Below are 26,917 nucleotides of genomic sequence, written 5' to 3' on the forward strand. Positions count from 1 at the left end.
TTCAGGAATACATTTTAATGAGTTCAGAGAACAAAAACACACTGTATTAGATGGGCTATACTCTTTGGAAGATGAATGGCCTAATATGTTCTGTGAGGTGAGCTACAACGATGTCTGTAGGCCATTCTGCAACATCTCATGAAGGAGTTTCTTGTAGTGATATTTCAGTTGTATTTTAATAAATAAAGCTTGTCAGAAGGCCAGAAAAACAAAACAGCCAGCTACTGGCTCTTACTTTAACCTCAGTCTGAAATGGCGATCCTGCCTCCAGGAATCTCAGAATGAGACTGTGTCTGAGAGCTGTCTCCTCCCCTCTTATAATCCTCTCTAGGACTGGGATTAAGGACATGCACCATTAGTGCCCGGTTTCTATGGTAAACTAGTGTGACTACTGGGATTAAAGGTGTGTGTCACCACTGCCTGGTCTGTAAGGCTGACCAGTGCGGCTGTTTCACTCTCTGATCTTCAGGCAAGTTTTATTTATTAAAATACAAATGAACTATCAGTACAGTTTCTACTCAAAACATCCTGGAGATGAAGAAGGCCACTCTCTCCAGCTTATTACCAACCATGTTTTTAGGAGCTGACCAACTAACATAGCACACAATGTACACATCGCACTGACAACTAAAGACTGCCAACAGTTTCTGTGGATAGAGAGATGTTTTATGGTAAAACAAGGCAGGCAGACATTGCACTCATTTTTGAAAGAAACCCTGACATCATGCAAGACAGCAGGGAACCAGGAATGGATTTATTCTTAGGGATTGGTGGCTGGGGTTACAGTCATCAACACTTCTAACTATTCTACTAGGAACATATGAAATGTATGTCTAAGTCTTACTCTGTGTCAACAATTCTGGTTTTGCTTCAGTTTTTAAGACCTCGATCAAAGTCTTGTGGTTTTCACTTTATGTTGGTATACTCAGGGGGAGGGAGAGAGAAAGACCAAAACAGATCATGCATCTGCCTGCTTTAGGAAGTCCAATGCTACCCTGGAAGAGACATCTGCTCTTGTCACCAGCAAGGGGCACATAGCTCAGAAGAAACTCAATTAAGGATATTGGCTCATCAGAACAGAGAGGAAAAGTTTATTGGGGAGGGCTCTGGGGCACATCACTTGTTCTTCCGCAGGTGGTGGAAACTCTGCACAGTCCTTTCCACGGCGTCATTCATGGTGACCAGTGGCCGGTATCCAATGAGCTTTTTGGCTTTCTCACAACTGTAGTAGTGGAATGTGCCAGCCAACGCCACCCGCATTGGTGTAAAAGTCGGCTTGATTTGGATGAGAGGACTGACCACCAGCACCAGCAGAGATAGCAGGAAAGCAAGGTAGTAGGCCACCCAGTAGGGGATATGGTACTTGGGGGCCTCATAATTGAGGCCTGTCAGAATGCGGGACAGGAACGTCCAGAAAGGAATTGGTTCATCGTTGGTAATGTGAAATGCCTGGTAAAGGAACATGAAATTAGAGAGCCCTGCACAGCTGCTGGGGTGAGCAGGCCACACATGGGTCTCTAAGCTCAGCTAGCTGCTGGCTCCACTTGCAACTGTTACTGTGGGAAAGCAGAGGCACACTGTCCTGCCTGTCCTGTCTCTCTGGCAAGGCACCATGTGCGTTATCAGGTCTTACATGCCTAGCTGCAATGTATCACAGTCTGTCTCAGACTCTCAGAATGGGCCATGTAGAAGGGCAGAGAGTGAAGGTGATAACAAAATCCACAAAGAAGCCAGGACTAAAAGTGAAGTTTAGCTTGCACTCAGGAAGTTACAATTGGTAATTATTGCCATGGTAAAACTCAGTTTTACATCTGCATGTAACAAATGGCCAATATTCAATCTTTCAGACATATTGTTTGTTATAAGTGGGAAAATAGAAAATGTTCATAGGGGAGAAAAGAGCACTCAGAGATAAGAGTGAAAAACAAGGAAGATAGTGAGCCTGAGAAATAACAGGCAAGGTGGGGTAACAGAGTAGGTCCTCTCAACTCTGATGACTTCTGAATGACTATATGCAGATCACTTGCTAGGAGTGCAGGAGTGTCAGGTCTGAACAATATTAGTCATGTGTGGGTGGTGAGGGAGGATGGAAATCTGAAATCTGAGAAGAAAAGTGACAAGTATCTGCCTAACACAGATGTGACCAGGCTTCGAGTGAACATGGGACTCTAGAGAACAAAGCCTTTAAGTCCTGGATTTTGGCTGTCCAAAGTAATGATGCTTCACTGATGTAGAACTTCGCAGTGGGTCCTAAGGTGCTGGGAGAAGCAAGTGCCTTACCTTCCCACCCAGAGCTACATCTTGGGAGAGGTGCTCGGCTGCCAAGATATGTCCATGAACCACATTCTCCACGAAGGTGAAGTCCACCAGGTTCTCCCCATTTCTGGAGGTAGATAAGAAATATTTCAGCTGTGCCCCACAAAGACATTTGAGAGACTAACCCACTTCTTTCTTATCAGTGCCTGTCTCTGGCACACTTGTGTGATTGCAACAGGTAATGAAATATGACTATGCAGAATGACCAGGACCTTTGGGGCAGTGAGATATTGAAGGATCAACCAATGAATGGGAGACTGTGGTGTCTTGCATGCCCCGGCATGACCAGTACCAGTGTGTCTTCTTGACCTTTGATTTGAGGTACAGACCTTGAACACTTTCCAAGGATACACCAGGCCAATGGTCTTCCAGTTTTCTCTCACTGCCTCTGTAATCCCTCAAAGCCTTAGATCAGAACATCAGTGAGATTTAATAAGTACAGGAAAACAACACACAGGGATAAAGAAGAAAAAAGAAATGTAAAAGGCACCAGGTGCAGTGAGGGGTTCATGCCTTGAATCCCAGTACTTTGGAGAAATCGCCCTTCACAATAGCCACAAATAACAAAATATCCTGGGGTAACACTAACCAAAGAAGTCAAAGACCTATTTAACAAGAACTTTAAGTCTTTGAAGAAAGAAACTGAAGAAGATACCAGAAAATGGAAAGATCTCCCATGTTCTTGGATAAGTAGGATCAACATAATAAAAATGGCAATCCTACCAAAAGCAATCTATAGATTCAATGCAATCCCCATCAAAATCCCAACACAATTCTTCACAGACCTTGAGAGGACAATTGATGGAGGAAGGTCATTGGTTAAGTAATAAACTGCTTGGCCTCATAGGTTAAAACACAGGTGGAGGAGTAAACAGAACAGAATGCTGGGAGAAAGAAGCTGAGTCAGAGAAGAGACGCAGGTTAAGATCATTCCTGGTAAGCCAGCTCATGGGCTACACAGATTAATAGAAATGGGTTAGATTAATATGTAAGAGCTAGCCAATGAGAAACCGAAACTAATTGGCCAGGCAGTGTTTAAAAGAATACAGTTTCCGTGTAATTATTTCGGGGCATAAGCTAGCCATGTGGGCGGCCGGGTGCCGGGGACCCCACCGCTCTTATTTCAACAGACAATAATCAAATTCATATGGAAAAACAAAAAACCCAGGCTATCCAAAACAATCCTGTAAATAAAGGAACTTCCAGAGTCATCACCATCCCTGACTTCAAACTCTACTACAGAGCTACAGTAATGAAAACAGCTTGGTCTTGGAATAAAAACAGAGTGGTTGACTAATGGAATCTAATCGAAGACCCAGATATTAATCCACACACCTATGAACACCTGATTTTTGACAAAGGAGCTAAAATAATGGGAAAAAGAAAGTATCTTCAACAAATGGTGCTGGCATAACTGAATGTCAACACGTGAATGAAATTAGATCCATATCTATCACTATGTACAAAACTATAGTCCAAATGGATTAAAGACCTCAATATGAATCCGACCACACTGAACCTGATAGAAGAGAAAGTGGGAAGTAGCCTTCAGTGCATGGGCACAGGAGACCACTTCCTAAATTTAACCCCAGTAGCACAAACACTGAGAGCAAAAATAAATAAATGGAACCTCCTGAAACCGAGAAGCTTCTGTAAAGCAAAGGACACAGTCAATAAAACAAAAGGCAGCCTACTGAATGGGAAAAGATCTTCACCAACCCCACATCAGACAAAGGACTGATCTCCAAAATATATAAAGAACTTAAGAAATTAGATATCAAACTACCAAATAATCCAATTAAAAATAGGGTATAGAACTAAACAGAGAATTATCAACAGAAGAATCTTAAATGGTTAAAAGACACTTCAGGAAATGTTCACCATTCTTAGGCATCAGGGAAATGCAAATCAAAACAATGCTGAGATTCCTTTTTGCACCTGTCAGAATGGCTAAGATCAAAACCACCAATGATAGCCTATGCTGGAGAGGATGTGGAGCAAGGGGAACACTCCTCCACTGCTGGTGGGAATGCAAACTTGTATAACCACTTTGGAAATCAGTGTGGGGGTTTCTCAGGAAATTGGGAATCAACCTACCACTCTTGAGCATATACCCAGAAGATGTTCAATTATTCTACAAAGACATTTGTTTAACTATGTTCATAGCAACATTATTTGTAATAGCCAGAACCTGGAAACAACCTAGATGCCCCTCAACCAAAGAATGGATAAAGAAAATGTAGCACATTTACACATTAGAGTACTACTCAGCGGTAAAAAAAAACAAAACAAACCAATGACATCTTGAATTTTGCATGCAAATGGATTGAACTAGAAAACACTATCCTGAGTGAGGTAATCCAGACCCAAAAAGATGAATATGGTATGTACTCACTCATAAGTTAGCTATAAATAAAGGATATAGAGCCTATAGTTCATGATCCTAGAGAAGCTATGTAACAAGGTGAACCTTAAGAAAAACATATAGATCCACCTGCAAAGTCGAAATAGACAAGATCGCCTAACAAAATTGGGAGTATGGAAACAAGGGGAGAAGAGAGGAAGGAAGGGGAAGAGGAGGAGAACTTGAGGGAACAGGATGGTTGAGATGGAGGAAGGACAGAGAAGAGAGCAAGGAAAGAGATAGCTTGATTTAGGCATCCAGTATGTGGTTAGCAAGACACTTGGCTCTAGAGAAATTCCCAGGAATCCACAAGGGTGACCCCAGCTAAGACCCTAAGTAATAGAGGAAAGGGTGCCTGATCTTGACTTGTCCTGTAGTCACACTGATGAATATCTTAAACATTACCATAGAATCTTCATCCAGCAACTGATGGAGACAGAGGCAGAGACCCACACTGGAGCACTAGACTGAGCTCCCAAAGTCCAGTTGAAGAGTGGAAGGAATGAGAATATGAGCAAGGAAGTCAAGACCATGATAGGTACACCCACTGAAACAGTCTAGCTGAGCTAATGGGAGCTCATCAACTCCAGCTGGATTGGGAAGGAACAAGCATAGGACCAAACTCGTCCCTCTGAATGCCCTTGACAGTTGCATGGCTTCGGCAGACTGAGGGCCACTGGCAGTGGCACCAGGATTTATCCTTACTGCTTGTACTGGCCTTTTGGGAACCCATTCTTTTTGGATGGATACCTTGCTCAGTCTAGATATAGTAGGGAGGGCCTTGGACTTTTCCCAAAGCCATGTGCCTTACTCTCTCTGAGGAGTGGATGGGGTGGCTTGGGAAGGAGGTAAGTGGAGGGAATGGGAGGAGGGGAGGGAGTGGGAACTTGGATTGGTATATGATGTAAAAAGTTTGTTTTCTTTTTATAAATAAATAAATAATTCAATCTAGAAAAAAAAGAACTGTTTCTGAATGTTTGTGTTCCTCAATATTCTTGTTAGAGCCCTGCTCTCATGAATGGGATCAATGCCCTTATAAAAGAGGCTTGAGAGAGCCTATTTGCCCCTTGGGTCACATAAAAATACACAGCAGGTAAGAGGATTAGATGCTTAGCAGACACCAATTTTGCTGATAGCCGATCTTGGACTCCTCTGTTGTGGAACATTTGTTTAATGATGCAAAGATGTGTTGCATTCTTTTATGCTCCATTTGTTTAACTCTGTGAAGCTGTGATTATTTGCCTGTCTAAAACACAGGAACTGAACGGCCAAGAACAAGACAGCATGAAGGATAGGTGGGGCTGGTAGATAGAGAGAATAAACAGAAGGAGAAAAAGGGAGATCTAGGAGCCAGAGAAGGAGAGGAGGACACCACGGACCAACCATCCAGCTACACAGTCAGCCATGGAGTAAGAGTGAAAGTAGGGCCGGGCGGTGGTGGCGCACGCCTTTAATCCCAGCACTCGGAAGGCAGAGGCAGGCGGATCTCTGTGAGTTCGAGACCAGCCTGGTCTACAAGAGCTAGTTCCAGGACAGGCTCCAAAACCACACCACAGAGAAACCCTGTCTCGAAAAACCAAAAAAAAAAAAAAAAAAAAAAAAGAGTGAAAGTAGGATATTGAGAAGAAAAAGAAAAAGCCCACTGGGCGGTGGTAGCGCACGCCTTTAATCCCAGCACTCGGGATGCAGAGGCAGGCGGATCTCTGTGAGTTCGAGACCAGCCTGGTCTACAAGAGCTAGTTCCAGGACAGGCTCCAAAACCACACCACAGAGAAACCCTGACTCGAAAAACCAAAAAAAAAAAAAAAAAGAGTGAAAGTAGGATATTGAGAAGAAAAAGAAAAAGCCCACTGGGCGGTGGTAGCGCACGCCTTTAATCCCAGCACTCGGGATGCAGAGGCAGGCGGATCTCTGTGAGTTTGAGGCCAGTCTGGTCTACAAGAGCTAGTTCCAGGACAGACTCCAAAAAAAGCTACAGAGAAACCCTGTCTCAGAAAAAAAAAGAAAGAAAGAAAGAAAGAGAAAAAGCCCAGAGGCAAAGGTAGATGGGATACTTAGTTAAGAAAAGCTAGCTAGAAACAAGTTAAGCTAAGGCTGGGCATCCATAGTCTCTGGCGTGATTATCTGGGAGATGGTGATGGGCCCATCAAAGAGCAAAGAACAAAGAGTAAAAAATCAACCAACAATACTTTTCAGTCTCCAGATCTGTGAGCTGTGAGTTACTCGTTTGTGAAGTTATCTAAACTATAGCTTTTTGTTACTGAAGCCTGAACAGACTCCGACTATTACACGATGCTTCTGGCACTCTCAATTATTATCTGCGTGTGCTGCACGTGTGCTCACAGTCTGAAGGGAACAGAATGACCAGTAGAAGCTGCCTTACCCAATCATGAATTTCATTTTGCCCTTTCTAGCCGCATCAATTAGGATGGGGACTAATTGGGGGTCCCTTGGGCCAAAAATGCCGTGAGGACGAATGGCTGTGGTTAAGAAATTCTTCTCAGGGTCGTTGGCATCCAGTACTGCCTGAAAGAAATCAAGAGAGAAAGGGGCAATGTAAGACTTCTCCTGGCTAAGATGGTACCTTACTGTATGTGGAGACAGATGAATGACATACTCGGTGTATGTGCAGGCCACTGGGTAGTTGTCTGTCTTTGGCACAACATCTCACATTATAATTCTGAAAAATCAACGGTGAAGGAGAAAACTGGCTAATATCTGCTAGGATGAAATCAGAAAGCTCAGGTCAGGTTCAATGGCCATACACACATGCAGCCAGAAGGTGTATCTTGGCTTCAATTTATGGAAAAGGCCTGAGAGTTTTAGTTAATGAGGTAGACTTGAGCCTCCAGCAAGGCTACTACCAAGCCAAAAGAGCTCCTGAATTCAGTGGTGTGTACAAGGCTTCAAACATACTCTTCACCATGTAACAGTCTGCGCAACAACAGACAGATAGCTCGGGAGTTAGCTTGGCCAACAGAGCACAAGGACACATACATATAAAGATTATAGTCCTAGCCACTTTAAGCTAGTTTTCAATCGAGTATATGGCAATCACAGCTTCCTGATCCCACTCCCCTCAAATGCTGCTAAGTGTTTGTGGTGCTGAGGGGAATGGCCAAGCCTTCAGGCGGCCTCTGACATGGTTATCTCTATGTTTGAAAAGTTGCTAGACAAATCCCAAAGAAGACTTATTATGAAGAGGGTTTCGGGTGATGTTGATCTTGAAAACAAGGTAAGTTACTGCTGGAGTCTCCTTCAGTTTTTCTGACTTCTAGTTGAGTTCACACCACTGACATATTAATGGCTTGAGCTCAGGCTTCCATCTGGAGATCATGAGCCAACTGAGCTGTGGGCTGGAAGCCTAGCACCTTAGGTGACAGTGTACAGGGCCTCTGAGCTAACTAGTATTATCTGGAAGCCCATGGTAGGCTTTGGTCTCCCGTAAGCCTAGCTCCATAGAACAGGAGGGCATAGCCTGGGCATAGGACTTCTTAACTAGGTGAGAACAGGCTCTGTTGTGGCCTCCATGTGACTGTGTCCTGTTCTGAGATGGAAGTGAGCTTCAGTTTCAAAGTACTGGCCTGGAGAGCAAGCCTCAGTGTGTAATGTGCTGGAAAGGCCTAGGAAACAAGTCCATAGCTGCCCAAGTAACTGTAAGGGCCCAGGGCTGTCCCAGCCTGTAGTATAGGGTTTCTAGTGTCCAGGCAACCTCAGTGCTCAGCCCACAATTACACCCTCTTTAATCAGTGTATTTTCCTGTCATCTGGTAAAAGTGCCTGTCGTATTAGATATTTTTGGAGGTTAAAGGAAGTAGTCCCCAGAAAATATTGAGAATAGTATTTGGCCACAGTATATCATTCTGTCCTCAAATTCTGCAAATGAATTTACATTTCATGTTGGGTACTTGGGTCTCAAAAATACTAACTTTTCCATATTCACAGACATTTTTTTCTTATGAATGGAGACACTTGAGATATCTGTTCATTTAATTGGCTTTGAAGTACATACTTTCTCCTGCAAGATCTTGGTCTCTGTGTAGTAGTCAATGGGCTTCATGGCATAAGGGAGGTCCTCAGTTCCATTTTTTATGTCCGTACCCTCAAAGACGACACTAGCACTGCTGGTTAAAATCAGTTTCTGGCAGAGAAACATTTAAAGGAAAACAAAAGTCAGGAAGTTTTGCTATTCCAATTGCCTAAGTGTCATATATGAGCGAGCCCCATCCACAAGGCACTTCTGAGTTACTTGCTGGAGTACATTTTCTTTTTAAGTCTTCTAAGAAAACCTTTGTAGCCATAGGGACTTTAGACACATTATGGTATTACAATTTAAAAGTAATGGATCTCATTTTTCCCATCCTATCATATCTAAGGGAGAAAACAAAACTAACACTATTCATGATAGATCTCTATGGGAGAGCGCCTCCATGGAGGGAAGGATGGACTACCAACCAGTAGGGAAATTTCTGCCTGCAAAATTCCACTGGATACTCTGATACCAATCTTGCCATGTAAACACAAGCATATGCATATGCATATAACTTAAGGCATGCTTTGCTAGTAGAGACAAGCACCTGGCATGTGTAAGGTTCAATTCACAGCAGCAGTATAAAAGGCAGGCAGGCAGGCAGGCAGGCTATATCTTGAAGGAGGATGTTCTCTTTTGCAGGTCCCTAGATTGCATCGTTCTGGTTAAGAGCAGTTCATCTGATACTGACATCATTGGTTCTGTTAGTTATATTTTTTACTGCTTTTATTCTATATCATTCTATAAATCCTAGCTACAGTCACCAATTTATAATTCCTAAATTATAAATTCCTAAATTATAAATTCCTAAATTATAAATTCCTAAATTATAAATTCCTAAATTATAAATCCTAGCTACAAACACCAATTTATAATGTTTTAAAAAAACAAGACACCAAACTAATCTCATTGGTCCAGTGTTTCTCAACCTTCCTAATGCTGTGACCCTTTAATATACAGTTCCTCATGTGGTGACCACAACCATAAAATTATTTCATTGCTACTTCATAATTTTAATTTTGCTACTATTACTAATTGTAACGTAAACATGATATACAGGATATCTAATATGTCATATATGTCCTATATTAGATATCCTGTATATCGCATTTCTACATCTTTCAGTTACTTGATTCCCAAAGGGGTTGTGGCCCACGTGTTGAGAACTACTGTCATAGTAGATGATAGAAATAAAAAGATACAATACATATCAAGTTGAGACAGGACCAAACCTCTCCCCGCTGTATTGAGGCTAAGCAAGGCATCCCTCCATAGTTGACTCCCTATGGGAAGCCTTACCCTTTCTGAGGAGTGGATAGGTGATTGGGTGGGGGGGGATGGTAAGGGAGGGAGAACTGTTGTTGGTATGTAAAACGAAGAAAAAAACTTTTGAATAAAGAATATACAATGCCTACATGGAGTGGGTAAGCCTACAGAAAATATTAAGAGTTCAGCAAACTAGCTGAATTCAAAATCAATATAAGGAAATTAGAAGCTGGAGAGATGGCTTAGTGGTTAAGAGTGTTTAGTGCTCTTGAAGAAAACCCGAGGTGGGTTCTCAGCACCTATATTATATGACTCACAACCACCTGTAACTCCAGTTCCAAGGTGGTTTGGCCTCTGAAAGTTCTGTACACACACACACACACACACACAAACACACACAGACACACACACAAATAAATACCAAACAAAACCCCCTAAAACCACTATAAATCTATCTATTTCTATACCTATCTATGAAAATTTGCTGTATTCCTAAACATTAACAGTAACTGAAAATGTAGTATAAGTTGGTGATTAACAAATGATGGGGTTCACAGGAATAAGTATAAAACCTCTGTGAAGTACAGTACAATTACCACTGAGTGGCATTACAGATTGGGGGATGTTTCATCATAAATAGGAACAGTCAATGTTAGAAAGACATCAGATCTTTTTTAAATTACCCAGAACATAAATGCAACTGCAGTAACAATCCCAGGCAGCTTCATCAAGGAACCTGACAAGCTGATTCTACAGTGGAGGGGAAAACTTGAACAAAAGGCTCAGAGTAGCTAAGGGATCTTCGAAGAAGTTGGTCAGATACTGATATGTATGCTAAGGTAGAGCTTATACCCATGAGATCAGACAGAGGTCAGTGCAGTAGACAGAAAACCTGGGAACAAATTCAGGCAGAACAGGATGCTCAAAGGATGATGCAGGCAGGATATATGTGCACAAAGTTTGGATTAAGCCATCAGCATGCTGAACTAATTATTTGAAAAAAAATTGATCTTGATCCTGTTGCATATATCATAGATTCCTGGTTAATTAGATTTAAATATGCAAAGTAACACTTTAAATATTTGAGATAAAATGCATTAAAGAATTTTGGTTTTGGTGTTGGAAATCAGTTTCTCTTCGGCCTTACACACTAAGCTATCTACCCCCTTAGAGGACAAACTATATATATATATATTTCTCAAAATGCATAAAGTTTCAGAAAGACATGTACAGCATGACATGATAATTAGTGCTCCAAAGTTCTACAACATGCTGTTAGTGCATGGAACTAATAGGAATAACAAGTGCAGGTTTAGAACCACTGTCCCACATGGGCGAAGAAGGGGCAGTGGCAATGAGGAAGGGGCATAGGTGGCTTCAGTCATGCTAGTAGTAAGCACTATGCCCACTGTATTGTTCTGTGCCTTCCATTTCACAGCAGCGGGGGCTTCACAGAACTCCAGCTACATACAGATCCTGGAGTGGAGAGTCTGGAACGTGGCAGCAGAGGGCCTGCTTTGAATCCCACCTCTTTTATTTACTACCGGAGACTTTGATTAGCCCCTGGCTACCTAAGGAAAAGAAAAGTAGGTGACAAATACAGTAGGGCAAAGCTCTTGTCAAGTACAAACATAACTGAGTATGACAGTTGGTTCTGATGGGTTTGGAATCACCTAGAAAGTACACAGCTGGGCATGCCTGAGGGGTTTAGCTTATGGAAGGAAATCTGCCCTGAATGGGATCATGGGCTGAGGTCCTGAACAGGAAGTTAATTGAATACTGTCATTCATTTCTCTCTACTTCCTGCTTACAGATGTAATATGATCAGCCAATGGGAATTTTAACTGATGGGAATACAGAAGAGCTCCCTTCTCACCTACTCATATTGGACCCATTGATTACTGGGAACTGGCCAAAGGTCCCCAGGAAGATAAATGGAAGAAGAGCCCCTACTCTCTGTACACTTTTCTCAGTTTCACAGATCTCTAACACTGTTGTAAGCTGATACAAGGCCAAAATTTGTATGCTTTTCGGCCTAAGTGAGCATAGGGATTCTATCATGTAAAAGCAGTAGTGCCCCCCCTTTAAATAAAAGCAGTTTGATAAACAATGTGAGGAATTGTTTAAAGGGTTCAGCACAAAATTAACTTATGATCCAGGAATCCCACCTCTGGGTAGCTACCCAAAAGAATCAAAAGTGAGGACTGAGGCAGGCATTTGTAGTCTCTGTTCACGGAAGTATAATTCATAGCAGCCCAAAGGCAAAAGCAACACAAACGTCTACTGATGGCTATTTATTCTCTTTCATGTGCATGGAAGTGTGTGTATGTACGGAGGTCAGAGGTCTATGGTGGAGGTCTTCCTCAGTCTCTCCATCCATAAATGGGGAGTATTAGTCTTGAAAAATGAAGGAAATTCTGATGTACTACAATGTAGATAAACCTTACAGACATTGTGGTAAGTACAATAAGCATACCACGAAAGGATAAAACCTGTTTGAATGCACTTTTAGTAAGAGACAGAAGTGGAGAATAGTGGCTGCCAGGAGCCAGGGAGGGGCAGAAGACTGCATGGATAGAGAAGACAGTGATAACAGATAATGAAGTGAATATAGCTAACATCACCGAATGCATACTTGCAAAAGGGTTACAGTGGTTACAAAGTATATTGAAAACACTATGTACACGTTGTTTCAACAGAGAAAACAAGCAACATCAAAATTTCATATCTCTTGAAGCAAAAATGAATAAGCCTTAGCCTATCTGAACACTCAGATGGTCTATCTGTATTGGAAGAGTATAACCTCAACTGGTTGGCCCTCTGTGACATCAACTGGCGCCCAGGGCTTAATTTTTAGTATCTTCTTAACATGAAAGAGGCAACCCTGGATGAGCCCAGGAAGAGGGTTAAAGGGAACAACTCCACCTCCCCTCCCTCTGAGAAAGCAAGCCCATGTTCCAGATACTAGTCACCACAGCATTTCCCTTACCTGAACCCCAGCCTCTTTGCAGGTTTCAATGACATTCTTGGTGCCAATGAAATTCACTCTATAAAAGAGTTCCTTGTTGTTACCGGATGGTGGGGGTGACGCACAGTGGAAAACTGTGCTTACACCTTTCAGAGCTGGGTACAGGTCCTGGAAAAGCACACAAGACAAAAGAATCATTCCAGCTTAGGGCAGGTCAACAGCCTTCTCACGTTCTCGGTCATCTGTGGCCTGTAGGCCTTTTGGATTTTTATAATTCTGTAAGCAACACAGAAACATATGCTTTGTAAAAGACTCAAACTACACAGGAGTATGTGGGATAAAACCATGTTTTCTTTGAATTGCCCCTTTAATTACCTTGTCCAGAATAAAAAGGGAGTATGAGAAGTCAGACACCGCAGTGACTGGAAGAGGCATACAGTGACTCAGTTTCACTTACTAGAAGGAACCTTGTAAGACAAATAGGCGGCTGCAGATCTGGGCGTAAACACACTAAACGAACCAGGAAGGCCTTTTCATATTGTGAAGTAAAGAGGCTCTCCAAGCCTGCTGGAGACTTCAAAGACTTAAGAATCAGCACACAGAGACTCCTACTGGCCAATGAGGAGGCTATTTGCTCAGCAGTCAGAATAAGAGTGGTTAGTGAAAGTGGAGAATAGAGAATAATTGATTAATTCGAGCAAAAAAGATCTGAGGGGCTAAATGAACAGAATGACAAAATGCCACCATTGTGCCAAATCTCCAAATTCATGGTTATCACCAGAAGAAAGAAAAATCACTAGATGCCATAAAATCCTTTGTCACTATACACAAACTTAATAGTTCTGGGAAACCATTTGAGAGTAAGGAGTCACCTTCTAGGCCCAAACAACTATCAAATGATGAACAGTAGGCACACTCCAACACATAGGATATTCTTTTCAAAATTAAATTTTATATTGTTGTGTGTGTGTGTGCGCATACATGTGTGGATACCAGAAGACAATGTAGGATATCTCCCCCCTCCCTTTTTGAGACAGGGTCTCACTATGTAATCAGTCTGGCTGGCCTGGAACTTACTATGTAGATCAGGCTGCCCTCAAACTCACGAGATCTGTCTGTCTCCAGTTCTCACATTTTAAAAGACACCTTGTAGTTTCAGTAGGCTGACTAGCCAACAAGCTCCTGAAATTTACCCATCTCCACTTCTCTAATACTTGGCTCATAGGCTTGCATGACCTTGCATAGCTTGGGATCGTTTGTGTGCTCGGGAGATTTGAACTCTTGCTTTAATAGCAAGTGCTTTTACTCACTAAGCTATCTCCTTATCTCCTAGCTACTCTTAAGTTTGTTACTCCATATTTAAGCCTTCCTAACCATTCTGACAATATCCTTTATACGTGTTTTTATTTGGGGGTTTAGGGTCCAAATGCGGACCACTCATATGTGAACCTTGAGTCCTTTTCATTTCCGTTAATCTGGAGCAATCCCCTGAGTTTTGCTTTCCTGTAATATTTCACAGGAACAAGGAGGTTAATTTATTGACTTTTGCTCAATTTGCATTTGTTTGTTCATTCACGATTATATTCACTTAATAGTTTTGGCCATTTCCAGATTCCCTTTATGGTTTTGTCTAACTTGTGCAAGTGGCTAACAGAATTCAGGTAAGCACATTTACTGACCTGCTATACAGGAAGTACAAAGGGTACCGGTAAAGAGATGCACAGGATGAGGTGTAAATGAGTGGTATGGGGCTTCCCCACCCACCTGTGCACTAGCCTCCAGTCTCATGACATAAGCAAAACTGAAGCATAGAAATAAGGAAAGTGAAACGGAAGCCCAGCAAGGTCTGGCAGGTCAGATTCTTCTTGGCTGCTCTGTGTAGCATTCCTTCCTCCTAGATATGGAGATGGATCCCTTCTGACACTGGGTGGGGAAAAGCACATAAGACTCATCTTTAGGAAGATGAATTGTAGTTCCTATAGCCTGCATTAGAGAAGGAACTGTGAACTAGGAAATGTGGATGAATATTTATATCTCTGCTATATCTATTCTTTCTCTCTTCTCTCTCATGTGTGTGTATACATGCATAGGGGTTTGTAGCCATGATGCACCAGGATGGGGGGACCTGAACCACACCAAGTCTTTAGTTCTATAGAAATAAATGAAATTAGATGTGGTGCCTCATATGTGCAATCCCAGCATTTGGGAGCTGGAAGCAGAAGGATTGGTGTGAATAGGAAGCCAGTATGCTCAACATAGTAATAAGTTCCAAGCCAGCCTAGACTACAAAGCAAGACCCTGTCTCAAAATACACATCCTATCAAAGCCTAAATTTTATAGCAATAGACATAATCAGTGTAAAACTATTAAGGTATTTATTGGTTTTGTACTCAGTCTTCGAAACTCAACTTGTATTTTAAAGTGTCTTTCAGTGCAGACTTGTCTTAACTGAAGTGCTAGATGGGCATATATGCCCAGTGCCTGCCTCACTGGACAGTGTACCAGTTCACAGGAAACAGCAGGTGGCAGAGACATGCTGATGCCCTGAAGATGCAATTAGCAACATCTAGACTCTAGGAAATGCTGTTCAATGATGAACAAGCTAAGCACCACTAAGTCAACACACATATTACAGCATCTTGGGAACTTAGAAATCAAATAGTCTCAACTGTGTTTAACTCTTTATTTGAAAAAACAAATATAGATGTCTTATGAAGTAGTTAATGAATGACTGACATTAAGGACCATTATATTATTATTAATGGTGTCTCTGAGATTGACAATTATGTAATGCTTTCCATAAAAATGAGTTTTATGTTTTAGATAAAAACTGAAATGTTTACACATGGACTGATAGATATGTTGAAGATTGACTTCAAAGTAACTGGGGGCAGGGAGATGGACACACTGAGAGGATGGCAGCAAGTATAAGGGTCTGAGTTGGAGCCCTAGGATCCATGTTAAAAAAAATAACACAACAACAAACCAAATCAACTAAAACCAAAACCAAACATCTGGTTGCTTGGAAGGCAGAACCAGGACCTAAATAGAGTGCATTGAAAGGGGGTCCTGCGGCTGACAGCACTGGGAGGCTGAGGCAAAAGGATTATTTTTAAATGTTCCCCTGCCATGTTCTTACCTGCATCATGTCCACCTTTCTCTCCTTAGCTCAGAATTCAGAACCCACTGTTGGAGCTTTGCCTTACTCCTCTGACCCTTTATCCCATTTGTCTGACAAATGCCTGCTCTGGTCCAGTGCACCTTGTCCCCAGTCTCTGCCTGCACCGGAGATGCTGAGTGTGACTAGAGAATCAGATACAGGTGTGGGCAGGCTCTTAGAGTGCTGGGGCTACAACCTGAAGGAGAATTTGCTCAGACAAAAGGACAATATCCTTCAAACTCTTGGTGAAGAAACCCTAAGAACAAAGCAGGTTTCTCTGAGAGGCGGGGGTTCTCATCAGGACACTGTGTCAGTTCTCCCCAAGGTTCCTGCCTGTCCCACTAACAACCACACAAACTTCTTCTTTGAACTCAATGTCAGTCGTTCTCACCTTCTTGCCCTGTGCACAGCCCCTCTCGCCCACCGGGGACTGTCTCTCTGGAGAACCCTGGATGACATGTGACTTGAAGAGAATGGTGCAGGCAGATGAAAATTATGCAGGACAACAAAGGGGCTATGGAGCCAAAGCTGGTGAAACAGTAAAGACAGGGACAGTAGAAATGGCCACAGCTGCTCCTGCTGCAGTGGTAGAGAGCAGGACCAGGAAGAGGTAAAACAGTGCCCAACATGCCATGTCTGCCATGGAGAGAAGGTACTTATTGGGGAGGACATGTCTGGGCTAGGGAATTACAATGGGAGTAGAGGAGTAGAGCATTAACTGCAAAGGAGAAGAGACAAAACCAGCAAGGCTATCTTCTTAAGCATCCAATTCAACAAGAGTACCAGAAATGCTGATGCGGCCATCATCAGCAAGGAGCTGAAACCATTGTGGAAGTCATTTGTGAAGGAGAAGAAATGATTATGGATGGCTGCCATAAACAGACCCAACAACTTTGCTGAGCAACTTTGTTGATGTAGGAGGGTCATCTGTCTATGTGTTACTTTCATTGGTTAATAAAGAGACTGCCTTGGCCTTTTAATAGGGCAGAAAATTAGGTGGGTGGAGTAGACAGAACAGAATGCTGGGAAGAAGGCAATGAGGCAAATGCCTTAGGCAGATGCTATAGCTCTCCTCTCTAAGATGGACACAGGTTAAGATCCTTCCTGGTAAGCCACCACCTCGTGGTGCTACATAGATTATTAGAAATGGGTTAATCAAGATGTGAGAATTAGCCACTAAGAGGTTAGAGCTAATGGGCCAAGCAGTGTTTAAAAGAATACAGTTTCCGCGTAATTATTTTGGGTAAAGCTAGCCAGTGGCCAAGAGCTGGGAGGCAGGAAGCAGTCTGCAGCTCTTACTACACTTTGCAAAACCTACAAATATTCAAAAAATCTGGCCACCTATGAACTTTGCAGAACAGAGAAAATGGAACAACTGAAGTGAATGAGCAGGGCTGGGATGAGAGTGGGAAGTGAACAGGTACAAGATTTCCTTTGGAAGCGAACATGTTCTGGAAGTCAATAATGGCGAATGACTGCTGAAATATATATATATTTAAACTATAGTTTTCTTGCCCTTTGAGCACCTGGTTTTGCCTTTGGGGGGGTCCTACAGGAGATTAGTGAAGCAGAGTGGGTCCCTTACCTGTTGGCTGCAGAGATCACCTATAAAGAACTGCACCTGGGGGTTATCAAACCCTTGGCGGATATCGAATACATTGACAGCATAGCCTCGTGCCAGCAACTGCTCCACCATGTGCTGCCCCAGGAACCCAGAGCCTCCAATCACCGTGCACTTCTTGGCCTGGGGAAAGAGGAAATGGCAAGAAGACCAGAAGTGTGAAGACTAACATGATAAAGGTCAGACTTACGTGCCAGGAGCCATTGCAATGGCATATACATCTGTCTGTCTGAAACTGCCTGAGCTCAGGGAAAAGCTTAGTATAGCTGTGTTTGATCAACAGTGTCACCTGTTCTCCTGGGTTTAACAAGGAGAGAGAAAACAAATGACTCTCGGCTAGACTGGTAGATTTGACGACATAATCCCCACCTTATATTTAGTGGAAGGGAATTAAAAGTCCTATGATCACACCAGACAATCTAAACAAGCAAAAAGCCAAAGGCTGTGCCTTCTTGTTCCTGACTGGTAATCCCTTGCCAGAAAAAAAATCTAGCCATTTCAGAGTTTCTAATGAAAGCATCTGTTTCCAAACTCAAAGGACAGTGATTTTCTCTGCCTCCATGCCCATAAGGAGGGTGATCTTGTGGCTCTGGGTTGACCACTTAACCCCTTCTGGCCTCAGCCCATGTATTAAGTGCTACGCTACTAGGATCTCCATGTAGAACCAGGGAGCCATTTATCACTCAGACCCAGGGCTTTGCCGTGCCTTCTCGGAACTCAGAGGAATGGATGACTCAGCGTTGGGATGTGGTATTTAGATTCCAGCTTCACCAGTGCATCCAATTTCTTGGCTAAATTCAGACTCTGGGAAGTGGGGTAATGGAAGAATAGCATACCACCTGTAGGTGTATAAGTATTAGAACTCCAGGATATCAATGCAAATGTTCGCTGGCATCTGCTCAATAATCTGGAGACCTTATCAGTAACCTTTTCTCACTGCTGTAAGAAAATATCTGTCAGATGCAGCTTAAGGAAAGAAGGATTTATTTTGGCTCATGGTTTAAGGGATGGATACATGCCATCATGGTGATAAGACATGATAGCAGGAGAGGCAGGTGGCCATACTGCATTTCTGGTCAGAAGAGAGGAAGGTACAGACACAGACACACAGACACACACAGACAAACACACACACACACACACACACACACACACACACTGGCGCTTAGCTGACTTTTTCCTATCACCTTTTCACTGAGTCTGGGATTCTAGCACATTGGATGCTGTCAGCACATTTAGGGCAGGTCTTCCCTCATCAGTTACACATATCTGGAAACAACCTCACAGACATCCTCAGAGGCTTGTCTTCTAGGCATCTACAAATTTAGTTCTCTTAACAATGAAGATTACCCACCACACTACCACTGTCCCTAAGCTGTACCTGGGCTTCCCTAAGATGACAGACCCAATTTTCTTAGCTTGTATGGAGTCAGTCAGTGTTGGCTATGTGAATAGTCAAGATCAAAAAGAACTCTGTTACTTATTATAAAATAAAGCAACCAACCTCCCCTCTTTTAAATAATCTTAAAATGATTTATCTTTATTTTACAAGTATGGGTATATACTACTTGCATGTATGCTTGTGCATTGTATGCAAACAGTGCCTGTGAAGGCCACAAGGGCGTCAAATCCTCTGAACTGGAGTTACAGGTGGTTGTCAGCCAATATATGGATACTGGGAAATGAACCTGGATCTGGAAGAACATCAGTTGCTCTTAACCTTCCCTCTTGTACCTTAAACACTGACATAAAAAAGCTATGTGACATATTAAGGACTTCTCAGGGCCAGGTACCATCTACAGATTTCTCTCTCTTACTGTGGATGTCCATTCTAAAATGGCTCTCACATCTGTAGACATGATCAGCCTCATCACTGCCCAGCAACTGCCTCTCTGGCAATCTTTCCCTTCCATCTCTTTCTACCTCAGTTTCACAGGCATATTGTATGCACTTAGAACCACTCTGATTTTTCTGGCCAGTCCTCAGAGCTCCCTGCTGATGCTCTCTAGCACCTCTAGGTTCAGAGATCACATAAGGCTCAGAGTCCAACTGTTTTACAAAAAGTCAATTTAGGGACTGGGGAGATGGCTTAGTTGGTAAGAGGGTTTGCTATGCAAAGATATGGTAAGTTCAAATCCCCAGCACCAATGTGAAAAGTCAGGCATGGCTGTACATGCCTGCAACCCCAGATTTAAGGGACAGGTGGATTCGGAGAACTTGCTGACCAGCCATATTAGGCAAAACGACAACCTTCTAGTTTACAGAGTACAGTAGTTTGAGTAAGAATGTCCCCCATAATCTTGGCATTTGAATATCTTGTTCCCAGTTGGTGATGCTGTGTGGACAGACTTATGAAATATGGCCTTTCTGAAAATATGTCACGAGGGGTGGGCTTTAAACTTTCAGTCTCCTGTCATTCCCAGAACTCTCTCTTGGCTTCATGCTTACAGTTCAAAATGTGAGTGTTCAGTTTGTTGCTCCAGCTACCACGTCTGCCTACTGCCATGGTGGTGATAGACCCTTCTCTCTCTGGAATCATACACCCAAATAAACCCTTTATTCGATGAGTTGCCTATGTCGTGGCATTTTATCACAGCAATAGAAAAATAATTATTATGGCAATAGACTGTCTAAAAGAAATAGGCGGAGAGCAATAAAGATACCCCGTGTCAGCAGGGCAGTGGTGGCGCACGCCTTTAATCCCAGCACTAGGGAGGCAGAGGCAGGCGGATCTCTGTGTGATGTGTGATTCCCCTCTGTATGCTGTGAATACCATTGGTTAATAAAGAAACTGGCTTGGCCTGATACAGTACAACAGAGTTAGGCAGGGAAAATTAAACTGAGTGCTAGGAGAGGGAAGGCAGAGTCAAGGGAGAAGCCATGGAGCCGCCACTAGAGACAGACACTCTGGAACTTTGCTGGAAGGCCACGACAATTTGTGGTGATGCACAGATTAATGGAAATGAGTTAAATTAAGATGTAAAAGCTAGCCAATAAGAAGTTAAAGCTAGCTGGGCAGTGGTGGTGCACACCTTTAATCCTAGCACTCGGGAAGCAGAGGCAGGTGGATCTCTGTGAGTTCGAGGCCAACCTAGTCTACAGAGTGAGTTCCAGGACAGGCTCTAAAGCTACAGAGAAACCCTGTCTAGGAAAAAAAAGTTAAAGCTAATAGGCCAAGCAGTGATTTAATTAATACAGTTTCTGTGTGATTTTTTTCAGGAGTCTGGGTGGCCAGGAAACAAACAAGCTACTTCCTTACAACATCTGTGCATGAACCACACAAGTATAGGCATATATTATATATAATACACACACACACACACTCTCTCTCTTTTAACAAACCCTTATAATTTTGTATTTGTTTACATATTTAAGCATTTATTTATTTGTTGAAACAGGGTCTCTCTAAGTATCCCTGGCTGTCCTGGAATTCCTTATGTAGACCAGGCTGGCCTTGAACCTATAGAGATCTATCTGCTTCTGCCTCCCAAATCCTGGGATTAAAGGTATATGTCATCATACCTAGCTCTCATTTCTAGATTTTAAATGTGATTAATCAGTAAATCTATTCGTGAACAGGATGACATGGATTCCCTCCTTATACTGATATATTACACTAATATTATTCCTGGGACAACTGAGCCAACAGCTAGTCAATAGATTTTTATAATGATGGAAATCAAACTTGCCTCTGTTCAGAGATGTCAAACATGCAAAGGTCTTTAATCCTATGTATAAGGCTATGTGAGGAGGCCATGTGAAATAATCAATAACTTTTTTGTGACCATAGCAGACAAAAAAAGAGAATAAATACTGATAAAAATGAACTTTCAGATGGGAAACAAGTACTGAGAATGGACCAAATGGATAAATAAGCCTCTTGGAGATGATAGTGTTAGGAATAGGAGAGGAATGGACTTGGGTGGGTGTATAGCTCAGTGATGGAGCATATCTGTTAGGCTATGTTTCATTTCTAGCACCACAAAATAATTTAATTCAACTGTAATATAATCTCAAGAGCATGGCTGGGGCCCTTGGGTTTTCTCCAATATTTCTGGTTTTACTTTTTCTTCAACAGGATAATGTATTTTTTTTTCATAGCAGTCCTACCTAGAATAAACATATAAGACAAAAGTATTCTTCCTTAGTAGCTTATATTTAGACATTTATTTCTTTGAAAGTCACTCCATGGAAAAAAAGAGCTCATTCCAAAGCATTAAAGAAGGTTCAAGAACCAGGTGGTGGCACACACCTTTAGTCCCAGCACTTGGGAGGCAGAGGCAGATGGATCTCTGGGAGTTCAAGGACAGTCTGGTCTAAATGAAGGAAAGAAAAAAAAAAGAAAAGGAAAGAAGTGTGATGTATCAGGAGTGAAGTATATCACTATAAGCTTGAAGACCTGGCCTATGTAAAGAATTACCACCACAGCCTGGCCTCCCCTACTTTTTTAAAGTACTTACTTTGGAAATGTCTTTTGTCGAATGTGTCTCTTTTGATTCACCAACTGCTTGTTCCATTATGGCTCAAACTATAGTCTTGTTTGCAAAATCAACTCTTCTTCCTAAAGACATAATTAGAGAAAGACATTAATAGTAAGTGAAGCAAAGCATCTCCAGCTATTATCACGAGTGTTCATAAATAGCTGAGCCATAGCTATACCCACTGGTCAAAGTACCCTGTGCTAGAGTCTGCTCTCTCGGGGTATGGTAGGCCCTGAAATTTACAGAGCACTGGATTAAAGGCAGGACAGGAAAGCAGATAAATATGACTCCTTCACTACTCAAACCAAAAATCTTTGGGCTGTGGTTGGAGAATGGTGGTGACCAAGCATTTCACAATGGTAGACAAGAGTAACCAAATACGATGATGCTACCAAACAGAAAAGTGCTGCTCAGGTGAAGGCCTCATCATACACTCCCCTCTTCTTTCACCCACAATATCAACTTGCAAACACAAGGTATTTGTTGATGCAATATGTGTAAATGGCAAAATGTACCAGAAATAACAGTCTGTCTATGAAAGAAGATGCAGAGAATGCCAATGGGGAAAGAAATGTCAGGCAGTCAGCACTGACTGGGTCTTGAGATGGCTCCAATCCAATTTCCACACTTTCAAATGGTGGGTGCCATCATATTTCCCCAGAGGACTTGATTTTAGGACTGTACTGATTTTGTGGGCATATCAAAGACCCAAATATCCTTGAAATGGATTATTACAACCCTCAATGTTTGATGGGTCATTTACAGAGAGGTTTTACAAACTCATAATGGAAGTTATTAGTTGTCATTATTAATTTTGTCAAACTGACAAGATTTAGAACCCTCTCTAGGAAGACTTCTGGCCTGCCTGTGAGGACATTTCTAGAGAAGTTGAGCTGAGGTGCGAAGACCTACACTGAATGTGGGTGGCACTATCTGTGGACTGGGATCCTGGACTAAATAAAAATGTAAAAGCAACAGAGATGTGGCTCAGTGGTCAAGAGTACCAGCTGCTCTTGGGGAAGAACTGTGCTTGGTTCCCAGCACCCACATGGTGGCTTACAACTGTCCTAGTGCGTTGGGATCTGACACCCTATTCTGTCCTCTGTTAGCACTAGGTATACATGTGGTGCACACACACACACACAATGCTTATACACGTAAAATAAAATTTAAAAATCTTAATTCTTTTTAATTTAAAAAAGAAAGTGAATTGAGCATCAGCATCTGTTCCTCTCTGCTTCCTGACTGCAGATGCAACATGACCTGCCACCTTACACTCCTGACATCATGACTGCCTCATCATGATGGACTGTATTCTCATACCATACTAAACCTCTGCCTTCCATAGGTTGCTTTTCCCCAGGTATTTTCTCATAGCAACAAGAAAAGTAACTAATGCATCAGTTCAGTGTATTTTAGAACTTGCCTTCTCCTGGGTCTCTGTGCATACATCTAATGACGATGGATAGCCAACCTGTAGCTCTGTGCTTACCCCATCCCTCTCTTTATTGCACACTTATCGGGACCTGACATCTACGTACCTCAAACAGACATGGCTCACATGGCTCTACATAAGTAAGACAGAAGCTGCCTGAGTTGCAAGATCAGGGCACAAATCGATCAGTGGAGTTAGTGGGCACCCAAGCCTCAGACATAGTTAGGCCTCATCATCACTCCCCTCAGGCTTAGCACCCTGTACAGGACCAGGTCTGATGATGCAATAGGAAGACAAGGACTCCCGCAATGCTAACACTTACTCACCCAATGGATACGTTATCTTGAGAAAATACTGCAAAGCAGAGGTCCTGTAAAAAAAAAAAAAAGAAGAAGAAGAAGTAAGGCCTCTCCCTACAGAATTCAAAGACATGGCACAGGGTGAAAGTGCTTAGGAGGGCATTTGCTTCCAGAGGTCTCAGGTGAGCCATCCAACTGGACTCTGTCTTTTCACAGGCCACATGTCCCTCACTTCCTCATGTCGCTTGATTACTTTTCGGTCACAGAAGGCACCCAGCTTTAAATTTGCAACGGGCCACCCAGCAGTCCCTCACCACATCCAAGCCGAGCTTCTACTGCTCCTTTTCGGGCCAAGGTCACAACTGCTCCCTGTGACCCCTGCTTCTACTTCCTCACTATCTGTTCTCAATGCTCTCCTCCTGGGTTCAAGCACCATCTGGTAAATTACCTGTTGCTGTTGTTTTCGGGGCTGCATCTGGGAAAGAGTCATCTTTCCTGCCTACCTCAGATTGCTATGGGGCTCAAAGGAGCCCACAGGACCGAGTGTCACAAATTTTCAAACACCAGCCACTGTTAGGTAGAAACCAGTGAAAACACAGTTCATGCCTTCAAAGAAATCATCAACTTGTGTGGAAAACAAAAAGCTTCAAAGAATGACAAAGCTGTGTTTGGGTCCTTAGGAGGACAAGCGGACAGAACCAACGTAGGCTGATTGGTCACATGAAGTAACCTGACAGAAGAAACGAGAGACTGTTCACCTTTTAGCAGTCAGGAAGCAAGAGACTTCCAGGCCATGACCCTAATGCCCTAACAGTTTCCCAGCAGATCCCATTTTGTATAGGTTCCACTACCTTCCAATAGCACCATGGGTGGGGACCAAGTCCTCAATACAGGGACTTCTAAGGAATATTTAAGAATCACTTTTTGCAAAGAGGGACACGAAGTCAAGAAGGTCAGCAGGGGTAAAACTGCAGGAGGCTTCGGTGGGCTTTATTCTTTAAACTGAAGTTTATAAGCAGGGGACTGATCTGACCAGAGCTAGTCACAGCAAATTAACCTGGTGGAGCATGTGTGTATGTTGGTAGAGGGGTATATAGGTAAATTATGGGAAATTAAGAAACTACTTACCAACTTGCTGATAGACTTAAGTTTCATTGAATACCTAACACATATTCCTCCCTGCTCCAGGTACTAGAGTGCCAGCAGTGAACAAAAATGTTCAATTTAGCCGGGCGGTGGTGGCGCACGCCTTTAATCCCAGCACTCGGGAGGCAGAGACAGGCGGATCTCTGTGAGTTTGAGGCCAGCCTGGTCTACAGAGCTAGTTCCAGGACAGGAACCAAAAGCTACAGAGAAACCCTGTCTTGAAAAAAATAAAAAAAAAGAATGTTCAATTTACAGTGGCTTATGAGGTGACAAGTGCTACCATAAAAAATAGAGCAAGATGAGGGGCTCGTATACAAAATGAGTAAGTCGCTTACTTTAATGAGAAGGCGACAAGGGCCGAAGAACTGGAGTGGGGAGGAGAGATGCAGGGCCAGGTGAAGCGAAAGTTCAGGGTGGGAGGTGCATGGCTCTGGAAGGAGTAGACAGTGATATGATCGAAATATATTGCCAAGCTGGGCACAAAGGAGCACACCTTTAATCCCAGCACTCAGGAGGCAGAGGCAGGCGGATCTCTGTGAGTTTGGCCAGCCTGGTTCACAGAGCGAGTTCCAGGACAGCCTGAGCTACATATACACATATGTGACAAAAATTCTCAAAGAATTACTTAAATATCATATGTTTTAAAAAGTTCATGACACTGTGTATGGTCAATGCAGGAGAGTGTATCGGCCACAAAACCAGCACTGGGTATGATGGGAGGAGTTGCATGCCAGGCTTCGCATGCTTTGGTGAGAACTCCAGTTCGTACTGCTAAGGAAGGGCTAAGGTTACGGGAAGGACAGACCTGAGAGAACCCAGGGGCTGGACATGGGGGATTGCTGCTGGAGGGAACAGAGGAGGCAAATATGACACAAAATTTCTGAATCCGGGTCATGGCACCAAGGAAACAGGGCAAAGGGCCTACATTACTACTACTGAGAAAGTATCTGGCCTTTCTCAGTTTGAGAGACCGATGTCATGTTCTCAAAGTCCCTAAACATTCTATGCCTTGAGGGGAAGCAGCTGTGCCAGCTGAGGCACACTGCTGTAGCCAACACTGGATCTCCATTAGTCCCGGCGTAGTTCCAGGGAACTCCACCCCCTTGCACACATTCCTTTTTATTCCCTATGCAAGCCAACATTTCCAAAATTCCTGCAACTTTGCTTTCAAGAGAGTCGCATTCAGCAATGCTCCTTCCCATGTGGCTTGAATGTCTGCACAGCTATCGGGGCACATTTTGATAACTTTTCTAGAGCCACAAAGTCCCCAGATCATCATCCTGAGAGCTAAAGTGGTTTTTGTAGAGCTAAATTCACAGAGCCTCGCCCAGATTCAGTTTCTGAGCCCCAGCCCCGTGCACCGCTGACACAACGCTCGGCATGCCCACTCCCCTTTCCAGGCCTCAGCTGCCCCATTCAGTCACCCCTCCAACGCGTTATTCCAAATATTTCCGGGCCCCTCTGATGCTGAATCCCTAACTCAGGTTTTAGAACGTCCCACCCATCCTTCCGCACTCCCGCCCAGCTCTGTCGCCCACACGCAGTGGCCTCCAAGGACAAGGCCACAACTCTTACCCGGTTTAAACACTCTTGCGGTCGACTTCAGCTTGCTAGCAACCTGCAACCAGCGGACTTCAACCCAATACCAGTCACCCTTTTCTAGGGAGAGGTATGAGCCCACGATCAGCCGAGCTTCCTTCACCATGTTGATTGGCTGCGTTCGGCTCCGACGCAGCCAATTGACGCTCGCAGCGTGATTTTGCCCAATGAGGCCAGTCCTTGTCGCCGCTGC

The 26,917-nt window shown here is 43.1% G+C and overlaps 1 protein-coding gene across 1 annotated transcript; it reads right to left on the bottom strand.

Annotated features, from left to right (window-relative positions):
• Positions 1-26,890, bottom strand: Nsdhl (NAD(P) dependent steroid dehydrogenase-like). Its single transcript, XM_005369164.3, has 9 exons — positions 26,701-26,890; positions 24,007-24,050; positions 22,225-22,325; positions 17,729-17,887; positions 13,005-13,151; positions 8,732-8,860; positions 7,104-7,246; positions 2,281-2,383; positions 1-1,449 (listed from the first exon to the last, which is right to left on the bottom strand). Exons 3-9 carry the CDS (start codon positions 22,279-22,281, stop codon positions 1,117-1,119), a joined length of 1,071 nt encoding a protein of 356 aa, XP_005369221.1. The 5' UTR covers positions 22,282-22,325; positions 24,007-24,050; positions 26,701-26,890; the 3' UTR covers positions 1-1,116.
• Positions 26,891-26,917: the final 27 nt, after the last annotated feature.

This window comes from Microtus ochrogaster, unplaced genomic scaffold (genome assembly GCF_000317375.1).
Source record: "Microtus ochrogaster isolate Prairie Vole_2 unplaced genomic scaffold, MicOch1.0 UNK45, whole genome shotgun sequence".
Taxonomy (NCBI): Eukaryota; Metazoa; Chordata; class Mammalia; order Rodentia; family Cricetidae; genus Microtus; species Microtus ochrogaster.